General features: G+C 43.8%; 1 protein-coding gene across 2 annotated transcripts in view; it reads left to right on the forward strand.

Annotated features, from left to right (window-relative positions):
- Positions 1-16,773, forward strand: part of rapgefl1 (Rap guanine nucleotide exchange factor (GEF)-like 1) — a 123,044-nt gene extending 106,271 nt beyond the window's left edge. For both annotated transcript variants that reach the window (XM_073071413.1, XM_073071414.1), the window contains 6 exons: positions 2,214-2,304; positions 5,556-5,606; positions 7,238-7,325; positions 9,538-9,602; positions 12,306-12,360; positions 15,518-16,773. In XM_073071413.1, coding sequence (XP_072927514.1) covers positions 2,214-2,304; positions 5,556-5,606; positions 7,238-7,325; positions 9,538-9,602; positions 12,306-12,360; positions 15,518-15,642 — 475 coding nt within the window. In that variant the 3' untranslated portion in view covers positions 15,643-16,773. The remainder of the gene's footprint in view (positions 1-2,213; positions 2,305-5,555; positions 5,607-7,237; positions 7,326-9,537; positions 9,603-12,305; positions 12,361-15,517) is intronic.
- Positions 16,774-18,142: the final 1,369 nt, after the last annotated feature.

The raw sequence follows: 18,142 nt of genomic DNA on the forward strand, positions 1-18,142 counted from the left end.
CCCATACTTCCCTTCAGTCACCTTAAAATTATGCCCCCTCGTTTTAGACATTTCCACTCAATCTATGCCTCTTATCATCTTATGCACATTAACCTTTCATCCTCCTTTTCTCCAAAGAGAAAAGCCCTTGTTCACTCAACCCTTCCTCATAAGACATCCCTACCTCCAATTTAAGTCATCTTGAGTGGTTGCATCCTCCCCATCGTTCTTCAGCATCAGTCACTTGACCAAGTCTCTGCCACATGGGAAGAGACACGGTTACTCCCTTACTTGAGCATCCTTTCTGTGCTTAATGACGAATGGGGCTTGGAAGTTGTCCTGCAGGCTCTATTTCCACCCCCCCACCACCATACGCGCCCCTGCATCTCTGCACTCTGAAGGCAGAGCTAATTTTTCCGTAGCACTTTTCATGACACAACCACATCCCAGAGTCTGTCATAGTCCACAAAGCACATCTGAAATATAGTCATTTCTGGAGTACAGGAGGCACAACAGCCAGTAGGTTCCACAGTCATCAAGGTCCAGTTTGTCTGTCTAAGTGATGTTAGACCATGAGACACAGGAGCAGAATTAGTCCATTTGGCCAATCGAGTCTGCTCTGCCATTCCATCATGGCTGATTTATTATCCCTCTCAACGACACTCTTCTGCCTTCTCGCTGTAACCTTTACTAATCAAATCAAGAACTCATCACTGTCCTCCTTAAACGTGCCCAATGACTTGGCCTCCGCAGCCGCCTGCGGCAATGAATTCCACAGATTTGCCGCCCCCGGTGGAAGATGACCCAGCTTTGCACCTGCTTCCTCTGCCTGGTGGGTTACGGCACCATGCGACCACTCACTGAAGGCCTGTGTGATATCTTCAAAGTTCTCTTACACTCCAGTACTAAAGATCTAAGCCTGCAGGGTGGCCTCTTTCATCTATAAGCTGGAATGTCAGATAGTTCTTCTGAAGCTGTCATACCAAATCCGTGCAAAACATTTGTATTGTGTATGGGAGATAACACTCGATGATAACAAGACTGAGTTGAGTGTTTCTGCTACTTTATCATAATCAGCAGCCCAGGAGATTGCTGCTAGGATACTGCTGGCAGACCTGGCTGTCTGTCAGTGCCATTGACTCCTTTAGGACAACCTAGGTTGATAGTGACCCCTGTGCCCAGACCTCAGCCAATCTCAGTCCTCATCTCTGCTGTCTTGGTCCGCTAGTGTAGTGCTTAGAGTATCATTTTACAGCGTCAGTGATCAGGGATCAATTCCACTGCTGTCTGACAGGAGTTTGTACGTTCACCCCATGACTGTGTGGGCGTGCTATGTTGGTGTCAGAAGCATAGCGACATTTACGGGCTTCCCCCAGCACATCCTTGGACTGTGTTGAAACTATGTTAGCGCTGGAAGTATGGCATCACTTGTCAGCTACCCCAGACTGTGGTGCTATGTTGGTACTGGAAGTGCGGTGACACTTGCGGGCACATGTTGGTCGTTGATCCAAACGATGCATTTCACTATGTTTCGATGTCCATGCAACAAGTAAAGCTAATCTTTATCTCCTTTAAAACCTATATTTGCCTTTAGGATTTAAAATTTTCACTGCCATCTGTCTTTAACAATAGAATGTGCTACAAATACTCGGCAGGTCGGGCAGCATCTGCGGAGTGAGAAGTAGAGTTAATGTTTCAGGTCAATGACTTTTCAGTCAATAATATAGTTTTGGATTGCTCATCTTAATAAGTATCCATCCTTTCTGAAGTGTTGGAAAACATTTGCCACATCAAAGGTTTTGTTTTGTTGAATATAGTGAAGCTAACATTTCCAGCCCCTGCTGTTTCTAACTTCAGACATTACTTCCCCAAACTTTCTAAAAACTACCACAAAACCATGACGTTTAACAGCTGACCCAGTCCATCTTTTCCTCACTTGGAAACTCCTTTCCATGCACCTATGTACTGGTGCATACAAGCTTGACTTTGACTTGTATACAGTTGTGTTTTCTTGCATATTTTGATCAAACAAGAACAATGTGCACCCACATAGGTGGCTTATGGAACACCCCAAGTGATCTGTAAAAAGTTTGGCATACTGAGATAGTGATTAGGGTTGTCGGGTTGGTTCAAGAACCGAATGGTTGAATGGAGGTAACTGCTCTTGAACCAGGTGCAGTGTTGCCCCCTCCCCGGTGACTTGTAGTGATCCTAATGGGTTCTCCCTCTTGCAGCTGTAAAGAGAAGCAGAACTTGTTCTCATTCTTTGCCATCATCATGGGCCTGTGCAACGCAGCGGTCAGCCGTCTCTGTCTAACCTGGGAGGTAAGTGGAACAGTCATTACCACATTTACTATGGATGTACATATTGTTCAGTGATCTATTAAATTTACTGTCTACCTTTGGTGCTATAGTATAGAGTGTTGGCGCGTGGCCAAGTGGTTAAGGCGTTCGTCTAGTGATCTGAAGGTTGCTAGTTTGAGCCTTGGCTGAGGCTGCGTGTGTGTCCTTGGACAACATTGATGGCGTGGAGAGGGGAGACTTGCAGCTAGGGCAACTGCCGGATCCCCTCTGATCTGGGCCGACATTTACGTGCCGGGCGGCACCTAATTAATTGGCTTATTTCGGCTTTTTTCTGAAAGATGTTCCGCCTACCCGCGAGGTGTTGGGCCTCGCGGCCCGGAGGTTGGGGACCACTGTCCTAATGTATTATAATCACGGTCATAGAGTAATACAGCACAGAAACAGACCCTTCAGCCCAACAGGTCGATGCTGACCCAAGATCCTCTCTGCTTGTCCCAGTTGCATGCATTCAACCCATAACCCATCAAGCCCCTCCTCTCAATGCACCTGTACAGAAGCCTCATAAATGTTGCAGTAGTACCCGCATCGACCACTTCCTCATTCCGAGTACTCACTTTCCTCTGTGCAAAGAAGTTACCTCTCAAGTCTCTCTTAAATCTCTCTGCCCTCTAGTTTTGGACTCTTGCAACCTATCCCCTCTAATTTTTGATTCCTTTTCCTGGGTATCCAAAATCAGACTGGATAGTGACCTCCAGCATTTGAAGACTGTCTTGTGTTTAGATAGTGAGTTGCAAAGGTAGTTGAGAGGAAAGTAATCTGGAGAACAGGGACTTTTTTTTAGCAATGAGTGCTTAATTTGTATCAGTTTGAGCCCTGAACTCTGGTGCTGTCTGTGTGGAGTCTGCAGGTTCTCCCTGTGACCAAGTGGAATTCCTCTAGATTCTCTGGTTTCCTCCCAAAGATATGGGGGTTGGTAGGTCAATCACCCCTGGTATAGGAGGGTGGCAGAGTTAATCGGGGGTGTTGTTGAGCACGCTAGAGGGAATACCTGAGTAAAAGTCAAAGGTTGAATATGTTGGGACAGGAGAATGCTGAGAGATCTTATAGAGGTATACAAAATTATGAGGGGTATCGATGGGGAGAATGCATACAGGCTTTTCCTTTCAGTTTTGGTGATACTGGAACTAGAGGTCATTAGTTCAGAGTGAAAGTTGAAATATTTAAGGGAAATTGTGCTGTAGATTTTCTATGTTTCTATGGAATCTGAGGAGAACTTCTCAGAGGCGAGTGTGGAACGAACTGCCAGTGGAAATGGTAGATGTGGGTTTAATTTCAACATATTTTTCCCCCTGAGATGTAGGAGAATGAGAGGAGATTTGATAGAGGTATAGAGGTGTATAAATTTATGAGGGGTATAGATAGGGTAATTACAAGCAGGCTTTTCCCACTGAGATTGGGTGAGACTAGAACTAGAGGTCATGGGTTGAGGGTGAAAGGTGAAATGTTTAAGGGTAACATGATGGAGAACTCCTCACTCACTCAAAGGGCGGTGCAAGTGTACAGCAATGGAAGTGGTGGATGTGGGTTCCATGGTGGCATTTAAGAGAAACTTGGATAGGTACATGGATGAGGGGTTTGGAGGGCTATGGTCTGTCTGGGTGCAGGTAGATGGAATGAGGCAGAAGACAAGGTCAGCACACACTAGATGGGCTGAAGGGCCTGTGTATGTGGTGTAATATTCTGTGACTAATTAGTTACCAGAAAATAAGTGAGGCAGTGGGAACGATGACTCAATAACCAATCTGCTGGAAGAACTCAGCAGGTCGAGCAGCATCTGTGGTGGAACGAAATTGTCAATGTTTCGGGTCAAAACACTGCAATAGACCTGTGCAGCGTTCAACCCAAGATGGCGACAATTCCTTTCCTTCCACAGATGCTGCTTGAACTGCTGAATTCCTCCAGCTGATTATTTGTTACTCCAGATTTTCAGCATCTACAGACTCTTGTGCCTTCAATGGGAATGTTGGGTTTACCCTGATAGCTGGCATAGACTCGATGGGCTGAATGTCCTTCTTAGTTACAATTATATAAAAAAAATCATCAGTCTTCCATTTGGATCCTGTGTAAACATTATGTTGATTTCAAAATTTCTATCCCTGTTACCAGCTTATCTCTGTACTTCCTCCAGCCCTACAAACTTCCCATATGCCTGCTTATCTAAAATTTCAGTCATTCAATAAGTTTTGTAAATCACAAACTTGAGGTGCTTTTAACTATAGGATTATTAAGTTCCTGCAGTCCCTCTCTTCCTCTGGACCAGGGGTTCCCAACCTGTGGTCTACAGACCATTTACTGGTATTGGTTCATGCCATAAAAAAGGTTGGGAACCCCTGCTCTAGAGAAACTCATCTCTAGGTCACCCAGCGTCCAGTCTTGTTTGTGGCTAGAAGTCAAGTACTCTTTGCTGCTTCCTACAAAATATCTTGGGATGTTTTTCTGTCCTTGCGTCCTCCTTAGACAGCCCCTTGAGTCTGAGGAGAACTGGCTTCCTTCCTGGTTCTGTGGGCTCCAAGGTAACTGGGGATGTCGATGTGCGGTCTCCCAGTGTTGTCATAGACAGCACAGAAAATACTTATCGATAGTTTCAGAGGTGGTCCTTTCTTTCTGTTTATACTGGTCTTAACTCTGCTGCTGAAGCATAGACTAGAGGTTCTCAGTGTCATCTTGAATGTTCCTTCTCCACTTGAATCATCATCAGCCCAAGATTCCTAGGAGTTCATTCTTTCAAGGAGGCTCTGAGAAGTTGCTTAGATCCATTCACCAGGTTCTCGTTCCCATGCAAGAGCTCAGAATTGTCGTTCAGCAAGAGGGTAAGATTTGGGAATACAAAGGTTCTGCTGGTTCACTGAAACACTAGGCAGTTTGTAAAGAGAAGAGAACAGAGACTGAGTGAGGGAAGAATCTGCTGGTGATTGATTTCCAAAAAAAATTTAGTAACATCCAACTAAAAATGATTTGTTACCTTGTCTTTCTGAAGTAATTAAAAAAGCAGCAAATATGGATAACACTCAGGTCAGACAGAATCTGTGGAGAGAGAAACCAGTTAACTTTTGAAATTATCGATTGTCAAGTCTGAAGCAATAATTCTGCTTCTGTCTCCACAGATGCAGGGTGTGTTCTGTTCTTAATTCAAATATTCAGCATCCAAAAGATCTTGGACTTCCAAAAAAAAATGGAATACTTGTTTCAACTTTGTCTTGTTTGCCCCACAGAAACTGCCTGCAAAGTGCAAAAAGCTCTTCCAGAAATTTGAGAGTTTAACGGTGAGTAACCCATGAACCTTAGAGGCACAGAAAAAGGCCCTTTGGCCCAACTGGTCCACGATGTCCTATATTCCTGTCAAAGATTTTCAGACTGGAATGTTATATTTTCACCATCTTTGACTTTGTTCAGATGCCAGAGGTAACTCCTTGAATGTAACAGACTAGAAAGGCAGTACTAACTGAGCACCTGCTCCACCGGACAGTGCAAGGGGTGATAGGGTAGGAGCCTTGAAGCCCTCTGACCTTGCTGGGTGTGTTTGACCATAGACAGTAGTGGAGCTGGCTCCTCTGGCTGAAGGAGGGTGAAGGACCCAAAGGTTCACCATCTGAGTCAGATGCTTCCTGTGGATTCACCCTCCTGAAGGACCCTCTCACATTGACCACAGGGTCGTCAGGGGCTGTGGGGTTTTATGAAGGAACCTCCTTGTTTAGTCGGTCAAAGCGAGCATAAAAGGCATTGAGTTCAACTGGGAGCAAAACCTCATTGTTATTTATGTTGCTTGGTTTATGATGTATGGTAACATATACTGTATGTACTTTGATTACAAAAAAATACTTTTAACTTTAACTCCAAGGGCATGCAGTTACAACAGCAGAGGTATAGTTTGTATAGTATGAAGGGATCTGATAAACCCAGATATCATAGAGTCTTTAGGGACTGGAAGCTGCAGAGAGGGTGCAGAGGAGGTTTACCAGGATGCTGTCTGGATTAGAGAGCATGTCTTGTGAGAACAGGTTGTGCAAGCTAGGACTTTTCTGTCTGTAGAGATACAGGATGAGAGTTGTACAAGATGACAAGAGGCGTAGATAGGTGAATAGCCAGAGACTTTTTTTCCAGAGCAGAAATAACTAATATAAAGGGGCATAATTCTAAGGTGTTTGGAAGAAAGTATAGGAGGGGATGTCAGAGGTAGTTTTTTTAAAACAGGGTGGTGGGTGCATGGAACGCCCTGCCAGGGGTTATGGTAGAGGCAGATACATTAGAGATATTTAAGAAACAACTTGATAGCCACATGGATGATAGAAAAATGGAGGGCTGTGTAGGAGGGAAGGGTTAGATAGATCTTACAGTAGGTTAAAAAATTGGTTCAACATCATGGGCCAAAGGGGTCTATATTCTACGAGTCAGTGGCAAGTAGTGCATTATCATCCACAGATTTCCAGAGATCGTGTATGCTCTGGCCTTGTGGTGGTGATGTGCTCCTTTTTGACTGTATGATGAATTAAATAAACACGTCTGGAAGAGAAAAAATTGCAATGAGATGGGAAAGAGTATGGGAGCAAATGGAGAGTACATGAGATGGGTCAAATGGCTCCTCATTTACTACTCTGTTGTTCAATGGGCTTTGGTCCTGCAGTTTAATACACAAGGAAAATCACTGTGATACGATAATGTCCACTACTGTGCTCCTCACTTCCTCTGCATCTACTATTGGAATAACCTGGACATTTTTTTCTTCAATGAAATTTAGCCAGGTCCCTGATCACTCCAGCCAGACTTCAGTGATAGGCATAAGGATTTGCACTGGAAACTTGGGTCCAGTAATTGGCACGGTGTTCAATTTGAGCATGAGAATTGGGGGTGGTGTTATATCTGACGGGAGACAATGAGACCACTTTTCTGTCTACAGGATCCCTCGCGAAACCATAAGACATACAGAGACACCATTGCCAGGATGAAGCCTCCCCTGATTCCTTTCGTCCCTCTGCTACTGAAAGGTGAGACAACAATCCTGTCCCTAAAATCATTCTCATTTTGGTAATTCTGTACTATTGAGGTCCATTATCTCTGGGGAAACTCATTGAAAGGGGTATCAAGTATCAAAGGAGGATGAGAGGTGACTTCTTCAAGATGTATAAGATGATTAGAAGGATTAAAAGAGTGGACATCCACTGCCCTTTTCCCAAGGCAGAAATTGCTAATACAAAGGGGCATAATTTTAAGGTGATTGGGGGGGGATGTCAGAGGTAGCTTTTATTTACATAGACTGGTGGGTGTGTGGAACATGCTACTAGGGGTAGTGATACAGGCAGATGCATTAGGGACATTTAAGGACATGCTAGGTATATGCATGAACGAAAAATAGAGGGCTAAGTGGGAGGGAAGTGTGAGATTAGTCTTGGAGTAGGTTAAAAGGTCAGCACAATATCATGGGCTGAAGGGCCTGTACTGTGTTGTATGGTTCTATGTTCAAGTAAACTTCATTCCTTCTTTCCCAGTAGCTCCTGCACATTTTTCCTCATTAAGTAGTTTCTCATATTCTCCTATAACAGGAGGCTTTCAGCCATCAAGCAACTACTGGCTTTTGGAGCAATCTCATCAGTCCTGTCCCCCCAGCTTACTTTCCCATAATCTATTCCCTGCCATTCCAGTTGCTCCACCTACTCTAGGGGTAGTTTACAGTGGCCAACCAGCATGACTTTGGGATGTGGGAGGAAACCGGAGCTCTTGGGAGAAACACACAGTCACAGGGAAAGCATGCAAACTCCACAGAGATAGCACCTGTGGTCATAAGAAATAGGAGCATGAATCTGGCCTGTCGAGCCTGCACTACCAGTTAATAGTATCATGGCGGATCTGGCCTTAGAGTAGGTGAACTCAGCTCCAACTACCTGCCTTTCCCCCATAATCCCCTGCTATACAAAGTCTACCTGTGTCTTAAATATATTTAAAGAAGTAGCCTCTACTGCTTTCCAGGGCAGAGAATTCCACAAATTCACTACACTCTGGGAAAAGCAGTTTATCTTCATCTCTGTCCTAAATCTATTCCCCTGAATCTTGAGGCTATGTCTCTTCACTTTCCTGCCTCTATCTTATCTATCCCTTTCCTAATTTATATGTTTCTATTAGATCCCCTCTCAGTCTTCTGAATTCCAGTGAGTGTAGTCCCAGGTCTCCCCTTTATGGCTAACCCCAACTCATCTCCATGATCAATCTGGTGAAGGTAGAAGATAGACAGACAGGCCTGTGTGGTAGCAGCACTCGCTGCTGTAACACAGTGATCTTTTGGAGGAAGTGCAAAATCAGCAGTCAGGGTTCTCACCCTTGGTCCATAGCAGAAGTCCTCCAGAGCAGAACAGGGCAGCTGCCACCCAGCCCGGGGCAAGATCCCACTGACGGAATAACGCTGGGCCAGCTGAATCCCAGCTGCTACACAGGGGTCACGGTAGAAGCTCTTCACCAATATACACTCAGTGGCCACTTTATTAGATTACACCTGTACACCTGCTTGTTAATGCAAATATCTAATCAGACAATCATGTGGCAGCAACTCGATGCATAAAAGTATGCAGACCTGGTAAAGAGGTTCAGACCAAACTTCAGAATGGGGAAGAAGTGTGATCTCAGTGACTTTCACAGTGGAATGATTGTTGGTGCCAGATGGGGTGGTTTGAGTATCTCAGAAACTGGTGATCACCTGTGATTTTCACGCAGAACAGTCTCTAGTTTATACAGAATGGTGCAAAAGACAAAAAACACCCGGTGAGCAGCAATTGCATAGGCGAAAACGCTTTGTTAATGAGAGAGGTCAGAGCAGAACGGCCAGACTACAGTAACCCAAATAATCTTGCGTTACAACAGTGGTGTGCAGAAGAGCATCTCTGAGTACAAAACACATTGAACCTTGCAGTGTATGGGCAGAAGACAACAAAAATACACTCAGTTTCCTCTTTGTTAGGTACAGGAGGTTCTTAATAAAATGGCCACTGAGTTTAGATGATTAAAAAGCACACAAAGGCTTGCGTTTTCATAGCACCTTTCACAACATTTTAAAGACCTTGAGAGCTAATGAAATATATTTGAATACTAAACACTCTGGTGGTGGTTGGGAAGGGTTGAAGGGCTCCAGTATTATTCAGTGTCACAACATTCACATTATTGGTAATTATGGAGCATTTTCAGTGTTTATTTCTTTTCATGATTTTCCAGATATGACTTTCATACATGAGGGAAACAAAACGTTCCTGAATCAGCTGGTGAACTTTGAGAAAATGGTGAGTATTTCTATTACTGTCCTAGGATAAAACAGCGCTGGTACACCCTCCTGCCCAAAGGCCTCGTGGCCAGTGTTCTAGTGCATCTACTACCCGATGTACAAATACATTGTGGACTCTCACTCAGCACCAGTGACATTACAATTGGATAAAATTCCAGCACACAGTACCACCTAATGTCCAAATGGACAATGTTCTACTACATTACCCAATAGACAATGTTTGAGCATTTTACATCACCCTATATATGCAAGTTGGCAATATTCCAGCACATTATACTATCCAATATGCAAATTGACAATATTCAATTAACTTCTATTACCCAATGTTACAAATAGACAATATTCTGGTACATTACACTCCCCAACATATAAATGGGCAATATTTTGGTATGTTACACTACCCAATGTACAAATAGAAAATATTCTAGCACACTGCAACAACTAGTCCAATATCCTCTCCTATCAGATTCCTCCTTCTTCAGCTGTTTACCTCTTCCACCTATCACATTCCAGCTTCTTACTTCATTCCCTCCCCCACCAACTCACCTTCCCAGTCACCTGGTTTCACCCATCATCTGCCAGCTTGTAGTCCTTCCCCTACCCTGCCTCTCACCTTATTTTAGCAGCTTCCTTTCCAGTCCTAATGAGGGGTCTCGGCCCAAAACAACAACTGTTTATTCTCCTCCATAGATGCAGCCTGACTTATTGAGTTCCTCCACCACTTTCTGCCTGTTCAAGTGAGCTGTGTTCTGACAGTGTCGCCCAGTTTCTTAACACAACAGAAGGAGGCTAAGATTTGAATATTACAACTTAGTCAATTAAGAAAGGCAAAAGTATTCAGGCTCCTGAAGCCCTCAAAGAGTAATGATACCACCAACTGATGGTTTGGATTTTTCAGGCAGTCACGATTCATTTAAGTATTTAGTCTTAAAACTGGACCCCAGAGGCATATTTTGGTCAATAATAGATGAGGCCGCTGAATGACAAAACTCTGAGACAGCTTTCATACTTTTAACATTGAATTAATTTAAGAAAACATTTCCGTTCTACTGCAGACTCTGAGTCACACAATGCAGAAAGTTCCCCCACACTGAGTTATTAATCTGAGTTATTGGTTCCAGAATGATTGTGGATCTCAGGAAGGAGATAAAATGAGCTATAATTCTTTAAGACTCCAGAGACAACCCTGAGGGACACTGACATCTTTACCAGTGGGGTTCCCAGAGTGTGGACATCCATGGTAATCAGTAATATAGAGCATCCTTCTATCTCAACTTCCCTTCACCAGTGGACATGAATGCGGTGTCAGTCTGACTGATTTTACTAAAGTCTTTTCCTGAGATCTCCACTCTGGGAATTCACGGTGGAAGCTATTTGTCTGGTCCCCCGCTGACCACAGTGTTCTCACAGATTGGAAGATGATTCAGTCTGACAGGTAAATGGATTATTCCCTGGATAGATTTGACAAGTGACTTTCAAGAGCTCAAGCAATTCCATTTGCAAGTTCTCAATACTTTTTAGGCACCTGTTATAGAACAAAATGACTTTCTTTAGTCAGGTGTTATCTGTAATTTCTACAAAACTGGATTCTCAGCACTAATGGAGATGAAAGGAAGGAGAATTGATGTACAGAGGGATCTTGTCCTACTCTGAAAGTAGATAGGATGGTAAAGGATGATACGCTTGCCTTCATTGGCTGTGACATCAAATGTAAGATGAGGAAGACACATTGCAGTTGTATAAAATTTTGGCTCAGTTGCACTTGGAGTATTGTGTGCAATTCCGGTTGCCCCATTACAGGAAGGACGTTGAGGCTTTGGAAAGGGTTGTTGCTGCCTGGATTGGAGGGTATGTGCTACAAGGAAAGATTGGACGAACTGGGGTTGTTTCTCCAGAGGGGAAATCTGACACAAGTTTATCGAATTATGACAGGCATTGATAAATCTTTTCCCCAGCTTAGAAATGTCATATACCAGAGGGACTGCATTTAAGGTGGTGGTGGGTTTAATCTCACTTAATGTGTGGGGCCAGTTTTTTTGCCTTGAATGGGATGTCAGGGTACTGGTGGAAGTGGAAATGACAGTAGTGTTTAAGATAGAGAATATACAAGAGACTGAGTTTAATTTTCCACTGTGTTCAGTGCAGACTTTGTGGACTGTTATATAACATAAGGATTTTCCTTGCAACACACACAAAATGCTGGTGGAACACAGCAGGCGAGGCAGCATCTATAGGAAGACCGTCCTTCTCCCTGTAGACACTGCCTGGCCTGCTGCGTTCCACCAGCATTTTGTGTGTGTTGCTTGAATTTCCAGCATCTGCAGATTTCCTCGCATTTAGGATTTTTCTTGGTCGAGTGTTAATTGTAATTTCCACAAAGTTTGAATTCTCAGCAGTAATGGGGGAAGAAAGGGCAAACAATTGTCAGAGGCTTCCACAGTGCTTTGATGTGCTGTACTTTGTGTTAGTCCCAGTAGTTAGAACTTGGAGACCAAGCTGAGGAAGGGAAACACCCCATTGGAATGACAATGGCACTTCTGCTCACGGGACTGTCATCAGATAACAGTCGAGAAAGTGCAAGACAAATTTAATTTGCAAGGACTACTCACTAATAGTGCAATTACTATATAAAAAAAGTAATCATGACCTTTGGTATAGAATAATAAATGATTAAGTCCAACCTTGTTGACCTCTTTTACAGCACATGGTGGCCAGTGCAGTCCGGACCTTGAGGAAGTATCGAAGCAGTCCGCTCAGTAAGTTGATCAAGGGAAACTAAAGGGACAGGGGTTTTATGGGAACATTCATCGGTTACCCTCAGTGGGAATAGTGGTTAGTGCCAGCGTCACCAATCAGAGTTTGATTCCCGTCACTGTCTGTAAGCAGTTTGTACGTCATCCCCATGACTGTGTGGGTTTCCTCCCACATTCCAAAGGCCTATGGTTAGGGCTAGTGAGTTGTGGGCCTGCTATGTTGGTGCCAGAAGTGTGACAACACATGCAGGCTTCCCCCCGCACAGTCCTCATGGATTTCATTTGATGCAAAGGACACATTTCACAGTATGTTTCGATGTACACGTGACAAATAAAGCTAATCTTTAAAAGGAGAGATCCTGAAGATTTGTGATGTGAGGGCTTTTTGTTTCAACAAGATAAACATTTAGGAGCAGGAAGGGCGATGTGGCCCCACCATTGAATATTGTGACTGATCAGGGTCTTCAATTTCCTTGTAGCTAAGAACCTAATTTTATCACCATTTTTATATCTGCGTTTAGATTTATTTATTACTTTTGTTATTATAGTTATAATTTAATTATTATTTATTTATTTTTCAACATAAAGCCTTTTTAATGTAGAGGACTGCAAACATTCCCAGTCTGAACTAAACATCTTTCTATCCTGAGATTATACCTTCCTACAAAGGAGAATCTTTCCTGCAGTCCCTATCCTTTCAAGCTCCCCAGAAACTTGTACATAACACTGCCTAACTGCACAACTCTCATTCTCATAGTTAGTTAGTGGGTTCCTCTAGGACTTGACCCACGTTAGCTTTGTCACAAGGAAGAGCTGCCTTTTTGTGTTCAGTCTTAAGACATTACAGTGCGATTAAGCAACCTACTCACAAAAAATGCTGGAGGAACTCTACATTTTGTATGTGTGTTGCTAAAGATTTCCAGTATCTGCAAAATCTTTTGTGTTTATTCTGTGCTATTAAGCCCTTGATTAACAGCCCATTCCTGATTGGCTGAGAGATAATTGTTATCAGTTTTCTTGTCTTGATACAGGGTTTCAGCCGAAAACATACAGTTCCTTCCCTCAAACCAATGCTGCTCAGCTGGCTGAGTCCAGCTTATTGTTTGTTGCTACAGATTCCTGCGTCTGAAGTCTCTTTTATATTACCATTTTACTAGCAATAGCTTCTGGGCCTAAGTGGTCAGCTGGCTAATTAAGAAAGCATTAAGAATCATCCCATGAGACTGTAGTGTTCAAGACCAATCTTGTGAGAGGGTAATGGGAAGGATGTGAACTACTATGAGGTCAAGAAAGAAAACACGTCCACGGGCCCATGTCCCATCTCCTGCCTGGTGCCAGTGGCGAGTTCGCTTCCCTGAATGGTTTAAGCTGGCAGCTTCAGCTGTAAGACCAAGGTTCGATTCCTTCCACAGTCTGTAAGGAGTTTGTACGTTCTCCCCCGACCATGTGTGTTTCTTCCAAGTGGCCTGGTTTCTTCCCACATTCTAAAGATGTGGATAGGTCAGTGAGTTGTGTGCGTGTGCTATGTTGGCACTCGAAGCATGGCGACATTTGCAGGCTGCCCAGCACAATCCTCGCTGATTTGATGCAAACAACACATCTTACTGTGTGTTTCAATGTACATGTGATAAATAAATCTATCTATTTAATCTACAGTACTGAGCCTTAGACACATGAATATAGCTAGGGTGCCTAAGACTTTTGCACAGTACTGTAGTAATTTTATGTATTGCAGTGTACTGCCGCCAAAAAAAAAACAAATTTCATGAATATATAAGCAATGATAAATTTGATTTTGATATGGTTTTCTATTATGGACAGAGAGAGAAAGGGGCAGGGAATTAGGAGAGAGGGGAGGGAGAGGCATTCTGTAATGACTAATAAACCAATTGTTTGGAATCAAACGATCTTGCCTGGTGTATCAGGGCTGGGTGTGGCTGTATGCATGTCAATCCCCCGCCTCTGGCACTCCTTCTCTGCCACCTGTCCCACACCCCCTCCCACGGCACTCCACCCTTGCCATTCCCAACATCCTTTGCTCCCGCCAGATTTATAAACTCGCTCTCCACTCCATGTTGACAAATACAGTACTGTGCAAAGTCTTAGACACCCTAGCTGTATATATGTGCCTAAGACATTTGCACAGTACTGTACCTTATTCATTTATCTAGAGCTAGCTGAGAACAAATAACCAGATTTTATCGTGGGCACACTGGGATCTGAATAGTCAGAGGGTTCAGCCATCCATGCTGTCATACTGTATCTGTGCAGAACTGAGCACGCTCGAAAGTGTGGTCTTTCAAGTAAACTGAGGCTCCCATTGCTTTCTCAAGTAGATCAGAGGTGTTATTCCCAGGGACCTGGATAATTTAAATTCTGAAATGCACCGCTCGGTGAAAAGCAGGGCCACAAAGGTCCGGCCTGCGCTGCTTTTTCTGTTCAGGACCAGTGTAGAGAGGTAGTGACCTAGAGGGGATCAACATCGTCTTCTGTGCCTGCCCAGTCATTGTCCTGTTCCCTGCTGGAACGTGGATATGTGGCTCAGGCTGCCAGCGCTCCATCCAAACACCTTCACAATGAGTTGGATTGAACCCAGAACCAGCATTTGTAGGAGTGAGGCATTCTTCACACCATGGAAACACAGGAGACTGCAGAGTGACACACAAAGTGCTGGAGGAGCTCGGCTGGTCAGGCAGCAGACCTGGAGGAAGGCAGACAGTTGTCAGTCACTTCTTCTCCATTGAAGCCTGACTCGGATTCTGATTCTGAAAGCCATGCTCCCTTCAAGCTACACTAGAGTCTTGGCATGGAATTTGGTGCCTGATTTTCTGGGGCGGGACCTGAACCCACAATCTGACTCAAAGTTCAAAGTCAAGCAAGTTTACTATCAAAGTACATATATGTCACCCTGAAATTTATTTTCTTGCGGCATTCACAGGAAAATAAAATAAAAACAGTAGACTCAATGAAACAAACTATACATAAACAAAGACTGGCAAACAACTGATGTGCAAGTGAATAAATAGATAAATAATACTGACTCAGAGGGGACAGAGAAGCCCTCAGAGTCAGAGGGGAGAGATTCAGAGGAGACATAGCTATGGTGAACCAAGTCTCTTCTATTGTTGACAGATTTTCCTTCTCTCTCTTCCGCACGCAGACCTCGAGTCCGACTCGGCAGCAAGCCACATCCAGATTAAGGCCTACATCCGCCAACTCCACGTGATCGACAATCAGCAGTTACTCTACGACCTCTCATACAGGCTCGAGCCCAAGGACCCGTGACCCTGGGGCTTCTGTCCTGTGCTGCTCCCAGTCTGCAATGCTAGTCGATGGCGTTGGAAGTGTATGTGGCTGTGCCACTGCTGATCTGTGCGTAACCATATAGAACAATCCACTTACCATGATGAAAGACCAACTGGGCCTGAGGTAGACCCATTTCTGACTCATTCATCACATCACACCGGGCCGGCACTGCACAGGTGCCTGGTGCTGCTCTAGGGATTGCGTGCACTGACATCATTTATCATACTGCTTTATTGAAGCCACAGGGTAATTCTTATCAAACAAAACAGGATTGAAATAGAATCTGGAGCTGGAGCAGATGGGAGGAGCTGTATGTGCATGGGCCTTCCTTGGGAATATTCTCATTTCCATTTTGGATTTGGTTTGATTCACTATTTTGAGGTCTTCGTTCCTGGACGGTGACTCCCTCTGTTGGCAAGGAGAAGGTGGTGCAAGTTTTAAACCTGTCCCCTGCTTTGTGAGTTAAAATTGCCATCATTACTGTTGTGAATCCACTGTGCAGTTTCCCTTCTTTCCCTCGTCCGTGTGCTTTTAAATATTTATTCATTTTCCCTCCTCACAATGCTTCCCCGCTGCAGCGGTTGCTTTAGATGGCTGCCTGGTCACCCGCTTTGCGCTTGTTTCACTCGCCCGGGCCACTAAGACATGGGTAAGGGGGACCTGAACACTGATGAGGGAGGCAAACACTCACATTCTTTCCATCCCTCTTGCCTCCTTTGGGAAAAGCTTTAGCTGCAATCCCACATACTGCCAGCAAGCGACCCATCATTGCCAGGTCATGTCACAGAACAGACATTTGAAGACCAAACTAACACAGCCGTGCTTATCTCTAGTCTTGTATCCATATTTGATTTGACATTGTAATATAGGTTGTAATATAATATTGATCAATTATTTCTGTTTTTAATTTCAATATTGCATTTAGAAAATAGTTTCTACTTTTTTTTAATTTTGTACAAAGAATGCTTTCTCTTTAGATTTATTTCATTTCAGTGAGATGGCTAAGCAGTGTTCATCTGTTATCCTCTGTGTGTTGTCTACATAAATCACTTACAGATTTGACTGAGATAATGCACTAAAGAATGAATAAATTGTCATTTTTTAAACAGATATGTGCCAAGTCATTTTCCAGACACAGGAATGTGAGGCTATGAATTCCTCTTTCAGGAGTGGATGTGGAAAAGGGATCACTCTTGGCAGCAAAAAGCTCTCTAGAAGTCAGGAAGCTTTCACATGAATGTACAATGTTGTTACACACGTTCGTGTAAACAGAGGACTGTCTATAGTGGTGTGCTTGTGGAGATATGTATGCTGATTGCATTTTCTGCCCTTTCTCCAAATTATTTTTAAAATTCCTTATCAGAGGTCTGTCTACTTCCCTTAGTCAGTGGATTATTTCCTCACCACCTTACACCACTTACCAAATCTTTGGGCATCTACTGTCCATAAGATAAATCTCACTGTGGGAGCAACAGACTCTTCCATGGATGGGGGTAGGCAGATGGGTAATCCTCCAAGGTGATCCTCTTCTTTCACCTCGTATTCCGATCTTCCTCTTGCTTCCGGTGCACGGATGAGGGTTTCTCAATGTATCCTAAATCCTTCTCAACTTTGAGCAGACAGAGGCAAGGGAGTCCCTCGAAGAAGAGGGGGAAGCAAAAGACAGGTAATTATAGGCCAGTTAGCCTGACTTTCGTGGTTGGGAAGATATTGGAGTCCATTATTAAGGATGAGGTTTCAGTTTACCCTGTACTTGGATGCACATGAGGCCAAAGTTAGCATGGTTTTCTAAAAGGGAAATCTTGCCCAACAAATCCGTTGGAATTCTTTGAGACAGGATAGACAAAGGGGAGTCAGTGGATATTGTTTACTTGGATTTCCACAAGGCCTTTGACAAGGAGCCACACATGAGCCTGCTTAACAAGATGAGAGCTCATGATATTACAGGAAAGATACTAGCATGGATAGAAGATTGGCTGACCGGCAGGAGGCAAAGAGTGGGAATAAATAGCCTTTAGTGGTTGGCTGCAGGTGATTAGTGGTGTTCCGCAGTGGTTGGTGCTGGGACTGCTTCTTTTCACACTATATGGCGATGATTTGGATGAAGGAATTGATGGCTTTGTGGCCAAGTTTGCAGATGATACAAAGACAAGTGGAGGGGCAGGTAGTGTTGGGGAAGCAGGGAGTCTGCAGAAGAACTTAGACAGATTGGGAGAATGGACAAAGAAGTGGCAGATGGAATACAGTGTAGGAAAGTGTAAGGTCATGCAGAGGAACAGAGGGCACAGCCTCAGAATAGAAGGACATACTTTTGGAAAAGAGATGAGGAATTTTTTAGCCAGAGAGTAGTGAATCGTGCACAGTAAATATCCAAGCTGCGGAAGCCAAGTCATTGGGTATATTTAAAGTGCAAGTTGATTGGTAAGGGTGTCAAAGGTTATGAGGAAAAGGCAGAAGAATGAGATTAAGAAAGAAAATA

The sequence above is a fragment of the Hemitrygon akajei genome, chromosome 18, assembly GCF_048418815.1.
Source record: "Hemitrygon akajei chromosome 18, sHemAka1.3, whole genome shotgun sequence".
Classification (NCBI taxonomy): domain Eukaryota; kingdom Metazoa; phylum Chordata; class Chondrichthyes; order Myliobatiformes; family Dasyatidae; genus Hemitrygon; species Hemitrygon akajei.